The sequence below is a fragment of the Tachyglossus aculeatus genome, chromosome 1 (assembly GCF_015852505.1).
Source record: "Tachyglossus aculeatus isolate mTacAcu1 chromosome 1, mTacAcu1.pri, whole genome shotgun sequence".
Taxonomy (NCBI): domain Eukaryota; kingdom Metazoa; phylum Chordata; class Mammalia; order Monotremata; family Tachyglossidae; genus Tachyglossus; species Tachyglossus aculeatus.
The window spans coordinates 10,312,625-10,328,345 of NC_052066.1; the positions used below are offsets into that span (position 1 = coordinate 10,312,625).

The 15,721-nt window shown below is 51.7% G+C and overlaps 1 protein-coding gene across 1 annotated transcript in view; it reads right to left on the reverse strand.

The window, feature by feature from the left end:
* LOC119929508 (probable hydrolase PNKD) overlaps window positions 1–14,255 on the reverse strand; it is a 53,699-nt gene extending 39,444 nt beyond the window's left edge. The window contains exon 1 of the mRNA XM_038747690.1: window positions 14,204–14,255. Coding sequence (XP_038603618.1) covers window positions 14,204–14,238 — 35 coding nt within the window. The 5' untranslated portion in view covers window positions 14,239–14,255. The remainder of the gene's footprint in view (window positions 1–14,203) is intronic.
* Window positions 14,256–15,721: the final 1,466 nt, after the last annotated feature.

Consider the following 15,721-nt stretch of genomic DNA (forward strand, 5'->3'; position numbering starts at 1 on the left):
TCAGTTTCCTCATCTGTAAAACGGGGATTAAGACTGTAAGCCCCTCATGGGACACGGACTGTGTCCAACCAGAATAACTTGAATCCGCCCCAGTGCTTATTACAGTGCCTGGCACATAGTAAGTGCTTAACAAATACCACAATTATTATTGTTCTCTGGGCCTCAGTTCCCTCATCTGTAAAATGGGGATTAAGACTGTAAACCCCTCATGGGACACGGACTGTGTCCAACCAGAATAACTTGAATCTGCCCCAGTGCTTATTACAGTGGCCTGGCACATAGTAAGTGCTTAACAAATACCACAATTATTATTGTTCTCTGGGCCTCAGTTCCCTCATCTGTAAAACGGGGATTAAGACTGTAAACCCCTCATGGGACATGGACTGTGTCCAACCAGAATAGCTTGAATCCGCCCCAGTGCTTAGTACAGTGCCTGGCACATAGTAAGTGCTTATCAAATACCACAATTATTATCATTATTCTCTGGGCCTCAGTTCCCTCATCTGTAAAACAAGGATTAAGACTGTGAGTCCCACGTGGGACATGGACTGTGTCCAACCAGAATAGCTTCGTACAGTGCTCTGCACACAGTAAGCGCTCAATAAATACGATTGATGAATAGCTTGAATCCGCCCCAGTGCTTAGTACAGTGCCTGGCACATACTAAGTGCTTAACAAATACCCTAATTATTATTACCTTTCTCTGGGCCTTGGTTCCCTCGGCTATAAAAGGGGGATTAAGACTGTGAGCCCCACGTGGGACAGGGACTGCGTCCGACCCGATTAGCTTGAATCCTCCCCAGCCCTTAGAAGAGTGTCCGGCCCGTAATAAGCGCTGAACAAAAACAATTAGAAATAAAAATAAAAGAAGGAACACTGGGGACCCTGGAAAGCCCCAGATCTGGATGTGAATGTGGGGGATGGAAGTATCCGGTTTTGCAATTCCTCAAAATCTGGGCCTAGAGGAGCCGGATCAACTCAGGACTGTCGGAAGCGGAGGAGGGCAAAAGGGGGGTGGGGGGACTGCCCTCTCACAAACCAAGGAGCCTTTGACAAGAGGGTGGAATGATAATAATAAAATAATAATAATAATAATAATAATATAGCGGGAGCAGTTGGGAAGATCATCCATCGTATTTATTGAGCGCTTACTGTGTGCAGACCACTGTACTAAGTGCTTAAGCGCTGGAAGATGCCACCAGGCACTGCACAGAGTAATAATCATAATCATTATCATAATAATAATCATTATTGTGGTATTAAGGCCCTACCGAGAGCTCACCTCCTCCAGGAGGCCTTCCCAGACTGAGCCCCTTCCTTCCTCTCCCCCTCTCCATCCCCCTCATCTTACCTCCTTCCCTTCCCCACAGCACCTGTATATATGTATGTACGTATTTATTACTCTATTTATTTATTTTACTTGTACATATCTATTCTATTTATTTTATTTTGTTAGGATGTTTGGTTTTGTTCTCTCTCTCCCCCTTTTAGACTGGGAGCCCACTGTTGGGTAGGGACTGTCTCTAGATGTTGCCAACTTGGACTTCCCAAGCGCTTAGTACAGTGCTCTGCACACAGTAAGCGCTCAATAAATACGACTGATGATGATGATGATGATGATGGTATTCATTTACTTTGTTAGTATGTTTGGTTTTGTTCTCTGTCTCTCCCTTTTAGACTGGGAGCCCACTGTTGGGTAGGGACTGTCTCTAGATGTTGCCAACTTGGACTTCCCAAGCGCTTAGTACAGTGCTCTGCACACAGTAAGCGCTCAATAAATATGATTGATGATGATGATGATAGTATTCATTTATTTTGTTAGTATGTTTGGCTTTGTTCTCTGTCTCCCCCTTTTAGACTGTGAGCCCACTGTTGGGTAGGGACTGTCTCTATGTGTTGCCAATTTGTACTTCCCAAGCGCTTAGAACAGTGCTCTGCACACAGTAAGCGCTCAATAAATACGATTGATTGATTAAGTGTCTACTACCTACCAGGCACTGTAACAATAATAATAATAATAATGATGGTATTTGTTAAGCACTTACTTTGTGCCAAGCACTGTTCTAAGCACTGGAGTAGATACAAGGTGATCAGGTTGTCCCACGTGGGGCTCACAGCCTTAATCCCCATTTTCCAGATGAGGGAACTGAGGCCCAGAGAAGTTGAGTGACTTGCCCAAGGTCACACAACAGACAAGTGGTGGAGCGGGATTAAAACTCACAACCTCTGACTCCCAAGCCCGGGCTCTTTCCACTGAGCCACGCTGTAGCGGTATTTGTTAAGCGCTTAGTATTTGCCAAGCACTGTTCTAAGCGCTGGGGTGGATACAAGTAAGTCAGACTGGACACAGTCCCCGTCGCACGTGGGGCTCCCAGTCGTCATCCCCATTTTACAGATGAGGTAACTGAGGCCCAAGGAAGTGAAGTAACTTGCCCAAGGTCACCCAGCAGACATGTGGTGGAGCCGGGATTAGAACCCAGGACCTTCTGACTTCCAAGCCTGGGCTCTAGTCACACTACTAAGAAGAGTGCTCACTAAGTGCTCACTGTACTAAGCGCTGAGTGCAGGGCAGAGACAATAATAATAATAATAATGGCATCTATTAAGTGCTTACTACGTGCAAAGCACTGTTCTAAGCGCTGGGGAGTCTACAAGGTGATCAGGTTGTCCCACGTGGGGCTCACAGTCTTAATCCCCATTTTACAGATGAGGTCACTGAGGCCCAGAGAAGTGAAGTAACTTGCCCAAGGTCACCCAGCAGACGTGTGGTGGAGCCTGAATTAGAACCCAGGACCTTCAGACTTCCAAGCCTGGGCTCTAGTCACACTACTAAGAAGAGTGCTCACTAAGTGCTCACTGTACTAAGCGCTGAGTGCAGGGCAGAGACAATAATAATAATAATAATGGCATCTATTAAGTGCTTACTATGTGCAAAGCACTGTTCTAAGCGCTGGGGAGTCTACAAGGTGATCAGGTTGTCCCACATGGGGCTCACAGTCTTAATCCCCATTTTACAGATGAGGTCACTGAGGCCCAGAGAAGTGAAGTAACTTGCCCAAGGTCACCCAGCAGACGTGTGGTGGAGCCTGAATTAGAACCCAGGACCTTCAGACTTCCAAGCCTGGGCTCTAGACACACGACTAAGAAGAGTGCTCACTAAGTGCTCACTGTACTAAGCGCTGAGTGCGGGGCAGAGACAATAATAATAATAATAATGGCATCTATTAAGTGCTTACTATGTGCAAAGCACTGTTCTAAGCGCTGGGGAGTTTACAAGGTGATCAGGCTGTCCCACGTGGGGCTCACGGTCTTAATCCCCATTTTACAGATGAGGTCACTGAGGCCCAGAGAAGTGAAGTGCCTTGCCCAAAGTCACACAGCTGACAAGTGATGGAGCTGGGATTTGAACCCATGACCTCTGACTCCAAAGCCCGGGCTCTTTCCTCTGAGCCACGCTGCTTCCCTAATGACGATGGCATTTAAGCGCTTACTATGTGCAAAGCACTGTTCTAAGCGCTGGGGAGGATACAAGGTGATTAAGTTGTCCCCCGGGGGGCTCACAGTCTTCATCCCCATTTTCCAGATGAGGGAACTGAGGCTCGGAGAAGTGAAGTGACTTGCCCAAGGTCACACAGCAGACACGTGGCGGATCCGGGATTCGAACCCCTGACCTCTGACTCCAAAGCCCGGGCTCTTTCCACTGAGCCACGCTGCTTCTCCCGCCCCTCGCTCCACTCCCACAGGCCGGCTTGTGGGGTCAGAGAGGGCTGCCTGAAGCCGGAGGGGAGATGGTGAAATTATAATAATTATAATAACGGTATTTGTTAATCACTTCCTGTGTGCCAGGCACTGTACTAAGCGCTGGGGTGGATACCAGCAAATCGGGCTGGACACAGTCCCTGGCCCACGCGGGACTCACATTTTACAGATGAGGGAACTGAGGCCCAGAGAAGTGAAGTGACTTGCCCAAGTTCGCCCAGCAGACAGGCGGCGGAGGCGGGATTAGAACCCATGACCTTCTGACTCCTAGGCCAGGGCTCTACCCACTAGGCTCCGCCACGTGTCTGCTGTGTGACCCTGGCAAGTCGCTTCACTTCTCTGAGCCTCAGTTCCCTCATCTGGAAAATGGGGATGAAGATTGTGAGCCCCACGTGGGGCAACCTGATCACCTTGTATCCCTCCCCCAGCGCTTAGAACAGTGCTGTGCACGTAGTAAGCGCTTAACAAATGCCATTATTATTATCATTATTATTATTATTATTATTATTATTATTAGGTAGCACTCGGCAGCACTAGAAGCAGCGTGGCTCGGCGGAAAGAGCCCGGGCTTGGGAGTCAGAGGTCGTGGGTTCTAATCCCGGCTCCGCCACATGTCTGCTGTGTGACCTTGGGCAAGTCACTTCACTTCTCTGAGCCTCAGTTCCCTCATCTGGAAAATGGGGATGAAGACTGTGAGCCCCACGTGGGACAACATGATCACCCTGTATCCGCCCCCACAGCGCTTAGAACAGTGCTGTGCACATAGTAAGCGCTTAACAAATGCCATAATTATTATTATTATTATTAGGTAGCACTCAGCAGCACTAGAAGCAGCGTGGCTAGGTGGAAAGAGCCCGGGCTTGAGAGTCAGAGGTTGTGGGTTCTAATCCCGGCTCCGCCACATGTCTGCTGTGTGACCTTGGGCAAGTCACTTCACTTCTCTGAGCCTCAGTTCCCTCATCTGGAAAATGGGGATGAAGACTGTGAGCCCCACGTGGGACAACCTGATCACCTTGTATCCCCCCCAGCGCTTAGAACAGTGCTGTGCACGTAGTAAGTGCTTAACAAATGCCATTATTATTATTATTATTATTATTATTATTATCATTATTATTAGGTAGCACTAGGCAGCACTAGAAGCAGCGTGGCTCGGTGGAAAGAGCCCGGGCTTGGGAGTCAGAGGTCGTGGGTTCTAATCCCGGCTCTGCCACGTGTCTGCTGTGTGACCTTGGACAAGTCACTTCACTTCTCTGAGCCTCAGTTCCCTCATCTGGAAAAGGGGGATAAGACTGTGAGCCCCACGTGGGACAACCTGATCACCTTGTATCCCCCCTCCAGCGCTCAGAACAGTGCTGTGCACGTAGTAAGCGCTTAACAAATGCCCTAATTATTATTATTATTATTATTAGGTAGCACTCGGCAGCACTAGAAGCAGCGTGGCTCGGTGGAAAGAGCCCGGGCTTGAGAGTCAGAGGTCATGGGTTCTAATCCCGGCTCTGCCACATGTCTGCTGTGTGACCTTGGGCAAGTCGCTTCACTTCTCTGAGCCTCAGTTCCCTCATCTGGAAAAGGGGGATAAGACTGTGAGCCCCACGTGGGACAACCTGATCACCTTGTATTCCCCCCTCCAGCACTCAGAACAGTGCTGTGCACGTAGTAAGCGCTTAACAAATGCCCTAATTATTATTATTATTATTATTATTAGGTAGCACTCGGCAGCACTAGAAGCAGCGTGGCTCGGTGGAAAGAGCCCGGGCTTGAGAGTCAGAGGTCATGGGTTCTAATCCCGGCTCTGCCACATGTCTGCTGTGTGACCTTGGGCAAGTCGCTTCACTTCTCTGAGCCTCAGTTCCCTCATCTGGAAAAGGGGGATAAGACTGTGAGCCCCACGTGGGACAACCTGATCACCTTGTATTCCCCCTCCAGCACTCAGAACAGTGCTGTGCACGTAGTAAGCGCTTAACAAATGCCCTAATTATTATTATTATTATTATTATTAGGTAGCACTCGGCAGCACTAGAAGCAGCGTGGCTCGGTGGAAAGAGCCCGGGCTTGAGAGTCAGAGGTCATGGGTTCTAATCCTGGCTCCGCCACATGTCTGCTGTATGACCTTGGGCAAGTCACTTCACTTCTCCGAGCCTCAGTTCCCTCATCTGGAAAATGGGGATGAAGACTGTGAGCCCCCTGTGGGACAACCTGATCACCTTGTATCCCCCCTGCAGCGCTTAGAACAGTGCTGTGCACGTAGTAAGCGCTTAACAAATGCCATTATTATTATTATTATTATTATTAGGTAGCACTCGGCAGCACTAGAAGCAGCGTGGCTCGGTGGAAAGAGCCCAGGCTTGGGAGTCAGAGGTCGTGGGTTCTAATCCCGGCTCCGCCACATGTCTGCTGTGTGACCTTGGGCAAGTCACTTCACTTCTCCGAGCCTCAGTTCCCTCATCTGGAAAATGGGGATGAAGACTGTGAGCCCCACGTGGGACAACCTGATCACCTTGTATCCCCCCTCCAGCGCTCAGAACAGTGCTATGCACGTAGTAAGTGCTTAACAAATGCCATAATTATTACTATTATTATTATTATTATTATTAGGTAGCACTCGGCAGCACTAGAAGCAGCGTGGCTCGGTGGAAAGAGCCCGGGCTTGAGAGTCAGAGGTCATGGGTTCTAATCCCGGCTCCGCCACATGTCTGCTGTGTGACCTTGAGCAAGTCACTTCACTTCTCTGAGCCTCAGTTACCTCATCTGTAAAATGGGGATGAAGACTGTGAGCCCCCCGGGGGACAACCTGTTCACCTTGTATCCCCCCCAGCGCTTAGAACAGTGCTGTGCATGTAGTAAGCGCTTAACAAATGCCATTATTATTATTATTATTATTATTATTATTATTATTATTATTATTAGGTAGCACTCAGCAGCACTAGAAGCAGCGTGGCTCGGTGGAAAGAGCCCGGGCTTGGGAGTCAGAGGTCGTGAGTTCTAATCCCAGCTCTGCCACATGTCTGCTGTGTGACCTTGAGCAAGTCACTTCACTTCTCTGAGCCTCAGTTCCCTCATCTGGAAAATGGGGATGAAGACTGTGAGCCACACGTGGGACAACCTGATCACCTTGTAACCCCCCTGCCCCAAGCGCTTAGAACAGTGCTGTGCACACAGTAAGCGCTTAACAAATGCCATAATTATTATTATTATTATTAGGTAGCACTAGGCAGCACTAGAAGCAGCGTGGCTCGGCGGAAAGAGCCCGGGCTTGGGAGTCAGAGGTCGTGGGTTCTAATCCCGGCTCCGCCACATGTCTGCTGTGTGACCTTGGGCAAGTCACTTCACTTCTCCGAGCCTCAGTTCCCTCATCTGGAAAATGGGGATGAAGACTGTGAGCCCCACGGGGGACAACATGATCACCCTGTATCCGCCCCCACAGCGCTTAGAACAGTGCTGTGCACATAGTAAGCGCTTAACAAATGCCATAATTATTATTATTATTATTAGGTAGCACTCAGCAGCACTAGAAGCAGCGTGGCTAGGTGGAAAGAGCCCGGGCTTGAGAGTCAGAGGTTGTGGGTTCTAATCCCGGCTCCGCCACATGTCTGCTGTGTGACCTTGGGCAAGTCACTTCACTTCTCTGAGCCTCAGTTCCCTCATCTGGAAAATGGGGATGAAGACTGTGAGCCCCACGTGGGACAACCTGATCACCTTGTATCCCCCCCAGCGCTTAGAACAGTGCTGTGCACGTAGTAAGTGCTTAACAAATGCCATTATTATTATTATTATTATTATTATTATTATTATTATTATTATTATCATTATTATTAGGTAGCACTAGGCAGCACTAGAAGCAGCGTGGCTCGGTGGAAAGAGCCCGGGCTTGGGAGTCAGAGGTCGTGGGTTCTAATCCCGGCTCTGCCACGTGTCTGCTGTGTGACCTTGGACAAGTCACTTCACTTCTCTGAGCCTCAGTTCCCTCATCTGGAAAATGGGGATGAAGACTGTGAGCCCCACATGGGACAACCTGATCACCTTGTATCCCCTCCAGCACTTAGAACAGTGCTTGGCACATAGTAAGTGCTTAACAAATGCCATTATTATTATCATTATTATTATTAGGTAGCACTCGGCAGCACTAGAAGAAGCGTGGCTCGGTGGAAAGAGCCCAGGCTTGGGAGTCAGAGGTCGTGGGTTCTAATCCCGGCTCTGCCACATGTCTGCTGTGTGACCTTGGGCAAGTCACTTCACTTCTCCGAGCCTCAGTTCCCTCATCTGGAAAATGGGGATGAAGACTGTGAGCCCCCTGTGGGACCACCTGATCACCTTGTAACCCCCCAGCGCTTAGAACAGTGCTTTGCACATCGTAAGCGCTTGATAAATGCCATCATTATTATTACAAGTTGGCAACATATAGAGAGACGGTCCCTACCCAACAGGGGGTTGGGAGGGGACGATACAACAGTGAAAAAGTGACATTCCCTGCCCACAGTGACCTTACAGTCTAGAGGCGGGGAGACGGACGTCAATACAAATGAATAAAATGACAGATCTGGACATAAGAGGTCACGGGTTCAAATCCCCGTTCTGCCAATTATCAGCTGTGTGGCTTTGGGCAAATCACTTCTCTGTGCCTCAGTTCCCTCATCTGGAAAATGGGGATTAAGACTGTGAGCCCCCTGTGGGGCAACCTGATCACCTTGTAACCTCCCCAGCGCTTAGAACAGTGCTTTGCACATAGTAAGTGCTTAATAAATGCCATTATTATTATTATAAGTGGTGTGGGGCAGGGAGGGGGGAAGAGCAAAGGGAGACAGTCAGGGCGACGCAGAAGGGAGTGGGAGAGGAGGAAAAGTGGGCTTAGTCTGGGAAGGCCTCTGGGAGGAGATGGGCCTTTCCCACCTGCAAAATGGGGATTTAATACCTGGTGGTTTGGGGTTTTTTTGTTTTTTTTTTAATGGTATTTGTTAAGCACTTACTAAGTGCCAGGTACTGTTCATTCATTCATTCCACTGCATTTATTAATAATAATAACGGCATTTATTAAGCGCTTACTATGTGCAAAACACTGTTCTAAGCGCTGGGGAGGTTACAAGGTGATCAGGTTGCCCCACAGGGGGGCTCACAGTCTTAATCCCCATTTTCCAGATGAGGTCACTGAGGCCCAGAGAAGTGAAGTGACTTGCCCCAAGTCACACAGCTGACAAGTGGCGGAGCCGGGATTTGAACCCATAAACTTTTAGACTGTGAGCCCACTGTTGGGTAGGGACTGTCTCTATACGTTGCCAATTTGTACTTCCCAAGCGCTTAGTCCAGTGGTCTGCACACAGTAAGTGCTCAATAATATGATTGATGATGATTGATGATGATAAACTCTGACTCCAAATCCCAGGCTCTTTCCACTGAGCCACACTGCTTCTCCTTATTTATTCTCTATTGAGTGCTTCCTGTGTGCAGAGCACTGTACTAAGCGCTTGGAAAGTATAATACAGCAATAAAGAGAGACCATGCCTGCCCACAATGGGCTCACAGTCTAGAGAGGGGGAGACAGACATCGAAACAAGTAAACAGGTATTGGTATAAATAAATAGAATTATAGATATGTGAGGTTGGGGGTGGGGGAAGAGCAAGAGGAGGGAGTTGAGGTGATGCAAAGGGAGGGGGAGCTGAGGAAGAGGGGGCTTAGCTTGGGAAGGCCTCCTGGAGGAGGTGAGATTTCTGTAGGGCTTTGAAGGGAGGAAGAGAGCTAGCCTGGCGGATGTGCGGAGGGAGTTATGCTGCCAACTTGTACTTCCCAAGCGCTTAGTACAGTGCTCTGCACACAGTAAGCGCTCAATAAATACGACTGAATGAATGAACGAGGGCATTCCAGGCCAGGGGAAGGATGTGGGCCGGTGGTCGACGGCGGGACGGGCGAGAACGAGGCCCAATCAATCAATCAACAGTATTTATTGAGCGCTTACTATGTGCAGAGCACTGTACTAAGCGCTTGGGAAGTACAAATTGGCATCACATAGAGACAGTCCCTACCCAACAGTGGGCTCACAGTCTAAAAGACCCAGTGAGGAGGTGAGCGGCGGCAGAGGAGCGGAGGGTGCGGGATGGGCCGGAGAAGGACAAGAGGGAGGTGAGGGAGGAGGGGGCGAGGGGATGGACGGCCTTGAAGCCGAGAGTGAGGAGTTTTTGTTTAATAGATTGATAGGCGACCACTGTTTTAACCAAGCTGGGGTAGATTAAAAAATAATCAGGTTAGCCTTACCTTTTTAAATCCTCCCCCGTCCCCCGCTCACTTTCCCTTCTGCGTCATCTCTGCATTTGGATCTGCGACCTTTCGACATTTGATATTTCTCTACCCCAATGCCACGGCACTGGCGTACCAATCTTTTCATTATTTAGCATAAATTACTTATTGGACCGTATTAACGTCTGTCTCCACCTCTAAACCGTAAACTGATTATGGACAGGGCACGTTTCTGCTGATTCTGTTGCATTGTAGTCTCCCAAGCTCTTAGATCTGCGCTCCGCGCCGGCTAAATACCGCTGACTGATTTATTGGCGCGGTCCCAGTCCCACGTGAGGCTCACGTCTTAATTCCCATTTTAATAATAGCAATAATAATAATAATAATAATGATGGCATTTATTAAGCGCTTACTATGTGCAAAGCACTGTTCTAAGCGCTGGGGGGATACAAGGTGATGAGGTTGTCCCACGTGGGGTTCACAGTCTTCATCCCCATTTTACAGATGAGGGAATGGAGGCACAGAGAAGTTAAGTGACTTGCCCAAAGCCACCCAGCTGACAAGTGGCGGAGCCGGGATTTGAACCCATGACCTCTGACTCCAAAGCCCGGGCTCTTTCCCACTGAGCCACGCTGCTTCTCTAATGGCATTAATATGCCATTAATGGCTTCAATGGCTTCTAATGGCTTCAATAATGGCATTTGTTAAGCGCTTACTATGTACGAAGCGCTGCGGGGGGGGGGATACAAGGTGATCAGGTTGTCCCACATGGGGCTCACACCCTTAATCCCCATTTTACAGATGAGGGAACTGAGGCTCAGTGAAGTGACTTGCCCGAGGTCACACGGCAGACATGAGGCGGAGCCGGGATTGGAACCCAAGACCGGGCTCTTTCCACTGAGCCGCGCTGCTTCTCTTTTTACAGATGAGGAAACTGAGGCACGGAGAAATTAAGTGACTTGCCCACTTAGATTGTGAGATCCATGGGAGACAGGGACTGGGCCTTATCTGATCGTGCTGTATCTACCACGGTGCTTGGCACATAGTAGAGGCCGAGCCGAGGGGTCGGCAGGACCTGGGTTCTAATCCTGACTCCACCACTTGTCTGTTGTAGGACCTTGGGCAAGTCGTTTCACTTCCCTGTGCCTCAGTTCCCTCGTCTGTAAAATGGGGGTGAAGACTGTGAGCCCACTGTTGGGTAGGGACTGTCTCTATATGTTGCCAACTTGGACTTCCCAAGCGCTTAGTACAGTGCTCTGCACACAGTAAGCGCTCAATAAATACGATTGATTGATTGATTGACTGTGAGTCCCCACAGGAGCTGTGTCCAACCTGATTAGCTTGTACCTACCCCAGCACTTAGAACAGTGCTTGACACATAGTAAGCGCTTAACAAATTTCATTATTATTATTATTATTATTAATAAATGACCGGTAGGTGGATATTATTATTATTATTATTAATAATAATAAATGACTGGTAGGTGGAAGAGGGGCTGAGATGAGAAAGGTGATAAGGCAACCAGAAGGTCCAGCAGGCCTCTCCAGTCCCTGATCACTGCAGATGTTGTCGGTCAGTCAGTCATTTGTATTTATTGAACGCCTACTACTACTACTACTACTACTACTACTACTACTACTAATAATAATAATAATAATAATAATAATGGTATTTGTTAAGCTCTTAACTATGTGCCAGGCACTGTACTATGCTCTGGGGTTGATACAAGCAAATCAGGTTGGACACAGTCCCTATCCCACGTGGGGCTCACACTTTCAATCCCCATTTTCCAGATGAGGGAACTGAGGCCCAGAGAAGTGAAGTGGCTCGCCCACGGTCACACAGCAGACAAGTGGCCAAGCCGGGATTAGAACCCATGACCTTCTGACTCTCAGGGCCGGGCTCTAACCACTACGTCATGCTGCTTCTGCTCTCACGGTACGCAGAGCACTGTACTGAGCGCTTGGGAGAGGACGACACAACAATAAACAGATACATGCCCTGCCCACAACGAGCTTAATAATAATAATAATAATAATGATAATGGCATTTATTAAGCGCTTACTATGTGCAAAGCAGTGTTCTAAGCGCTGGGGTAGATACAAGGTGAGCAGGCTGTCCCGCGTGGGGCTCACAGTCGTAATCCCCATGTTACAGATGAGGTAACTGAGGCTCAGAGAAGTGAAGTGACTTGCCCGAGGTCACACAGCAGACATGTGGCGGAGCCAGGATTCGAATCCATGACCTCTGGCTCCAAAGCCCTTGCTCTTTCAGAAGGTCTGGACTGAGGACAGCGGGATGGGGGTTTAAACACAGAGGTCGGATCAGAGAAGCAGCGTGGCTCAGTGGAAAGAGAACGGGCTTTGGAGTCAGAGGTCATGGGTTCAAATCCCGGCGCTGCCAATTGTCCGCTGTGTGACCTTGGGCAAGTCACTTCTCTGGGCCTGGGTAGCAACCGTCTCTATATGTTGCCAACTTGTACTTCCCAAGCGCTTAGCACAGTGCTCTGCACACAGTAAGCGCTCAATAAACACGATTGATGATGATGATGATGATGGGCCTCAGTTCCCTCATCTGGAAAATGGGGGATTAAGACTGTGAGCTCCCCGTGGGACAACCTGATCACCTCGCATCCACCCCAGTGCTTAGAACAGTGGGCCCACTGTTGGGTAGGGACCGTCTCTATATGTTGCCAACTTGTACTTCCCGAGGGCTTAGTCCAGTGCTCTGCACACAGTAAGTGCTCAATAAATACGACTGATTGATTGATCGCTTTGCACATAGTAAGCGCTTAATAAATGCCATTATTATTATTATTATCATCACCAACCAAGCGGCATCGTCTGCCCCACTGCCCCATGCCATCTGCCTTTCCCCATCTTCCCCTCCCCCTGTGATAATGATAATTGTGGTATTTGTTAAGCGCTTACTATGGGCCAGACATTGCAGATGTCCACCTCCCCATCCCCCCACCCCATCTCCAGATGTCCATTTCCCCATCCGCAGATGCCCACCCCCATTCCCCCCTCCCCAGATGTCCATCTCCCCGTGCCATCTGCATCATCATCATCATCATCATCAATCGTATTTATTGAGCGCTTACTATGTGCAGAGCACTGTACTAATTTGGGGAGTCCAAATTGGCAACATCTAGAGCCGGTCCCCACCCACCAGCGGGCTCACAGTCTAAAAGGGGGAGACAGAGAACAAAACCAAACACACTAACAAAATAAAATAAATAGATGTGTCCAAATAAATTAAATAAATAAATAGAGTTAAAAAAATAGGTACAAACACATACCAATCAATCCATCAATCGTATTTATTGAGCGCTAACTATGTGCAGAGCACTGTACTAAGCGCTTGGGCAGTACAAATTGGCAACACATAGAGACAGTCCCTACCCGACAGTGGGCTCACAGTCTGAAAGGGGGAGACAGGGAACAGAACCAAACATACCAACAAAATAAAATAAATAGGAAAGAAATGTACAGGTAAAATAAATAAATAAATAAATAGAGTAATAAATCTGTACAACCATATATACATATATACAGGTGCTGTGGGGAAGGGAAGGAGGTAAGATGGGGGGATGGAGAGGGGGACGAGGGGGAGAGGAAGGAAGGGGCTCAGTCTGGGAAGGCCTCCTGGAGGAGGTGAGCTCTCCTCCAGCAGACGCCCATCCCCCCATTTCCCCCTCCCCCAGCTGTCCATGTCCCCGTGCCATCTGCAGACGCCCCTCCCCCCATTTCCCCCTCCCCCCCAGATGCCCACGTCCCCGTGCCATCTGCAGATTCATTCATTCATTCCATCGTATTTATTTATTCCCCCTTTTAGACTGTGAGCCCACTGTCGGGTAGGGCCTGTCTCTATGCGATGCCGACTTGTACTTCCCAAGCGCTTAGTACGGTGCTCTGCACATAGTAAGCGCTCAATAAATACGATTGATTGGTTGATTGATTGATTGATTGAGCGCTCCCTGTGTGCAGAGCACCGTACTAAGCGCTTGGGAAGTACAAGTCCAGATGCCCATCACCCCGTTTCTCCAGAAGGGCTTAGTACAGTGCCCTATCCACAGTAAGCGCTCAATAAATAGGATTGATGATCCCCAGATGTCCATGTCCCCGTGCCACCTGCAGACCCCCCCCATTATCTCCCCATCTCCCCCTCCCCCCCCCAAATGTCCATCTCCCCGTGTCCCCCCCCCAGGCACCAACCCGATCCGAAAGAGCAGGCTGGGGGCTCGGGCCATCGGCGGGCCCGGGGGGGGGCCGGCGGCGGGAAGGACGCAGGAGCAGCAGGAGCAGCAGGAGGAGGAGCAGGAGCAGGACCAGGAGAAGGAGGAGGAGGAGCAGGAATGGGGCCATGCCAAGGAATGGTACCCACACCCCCAAGGGGCGGGGCCGGGATCTAAGGGGCGGGGCTCCGCTCAGCCAATGAGCGCCGGGGGCTGCAACCAGGGGGCGGGGCCTAGACACTAAGGGGCGGGGCTTCTGGAGGCGGGGCTCCTCTCAGCCAATGAGAGGCGAGGGCCGGATCCCGGGGGACGGGGCCGGGAGTCGGTGGGAGGGGCTCCGTTCAGCCAATGAGAGGCGGGGGCCGGACCCCCCCACCGGGGGCGGGGCCTGGATCTAAGGGGCGGGGCCGGGAGTCGGCGGGCGGGGCTCCGCTCAGCCAATGAGAGGCGGGGGCCGGATCCCGGGGGCGGGGCCTGGATCTAAGGGGCGGGGCCGGGAGTCGGCGGGCGGGGCTCCGCTCAGCCAATGAGAGGCGGGGGCCGGACCCCTCGGGAGGAGGGGCCTGGATCTAAGAAGGGGGCCGGGAGTCGGAGGGCGGGGCTCCACTCAGCCAATGAGCGGCGAGGGCCGGATCCCGGGGGCGGGGCCTGGATCTAAGGGGCGGGGCCCGGAGTCGGCGGGAGGGGCTCCGCTCAGCCAATGAGCGGCGGGGGCCGGATCCCGGGGGCGGGGCCTGGATCTAAGGGGCGGGGCCCGGAGTCGGCGGGAGGGGCTCCGCTCAGCCAATGAGCGGCGGGGGCCGGATCCCGGGGGCGGGGCCTGGATCTAAGGGGCGGGGCCGGGAGTCGCGGGCGGGGCTCCGCTCAGCCAATAAGTGGCGGGGGGCCGGACCCCTCGGGGGGGGCGGGGCCTGGATCTAAGGGGCGGGGGCCCGGAGTCGGCGGGAGGGGGCTCCGCTCAGCCAATGAGCGGCGGGGGGGGGGGGCCAGACACCCCCCGGGGGGGCGGGAGCCCGGGAGTCGCGGGAGGGGCTCCGCTCAGCCAATGAGCGGCGGGGGCCGGACCCCCCGGGGGGCGGGGCCTGGATCTAAGGGGCGGGGCCTGGAGTCTGAGGGCGGGGCTCCGCTCAGCCAATAAGTGGCGGGGGGGCCGGACCCCTCGGGGGGAGGGGCCTGGATTTGAGGGGCGGGGCCGGGAGTCGGTGGGCGGGGCTCCGCTCAGCCAATGAGCGGCGGGGGCCGGAGCCCCTCGGGGGGCGGGGCCTGGATCTAAGGGGCGGGGCCGGGAGTCGCGGGAGGGGCTCCGCTCAGCCCATGAGCGGCGGGGGCTGGACCCACCCCGGGGGGCGGGGCCTGGACCTAAGGGGAGGGGCCGGGAGTCTGAGGGCGGGGCTCCGCTCAGCCAATAAGTGGCGGGGGGCCGGACCCCTCGGGGGGGGAGGGGCCTGGATTTGAGGGGCGGGGCCGGGAGTCGCGGGAGGGGCTCCGCTCAGCCAAT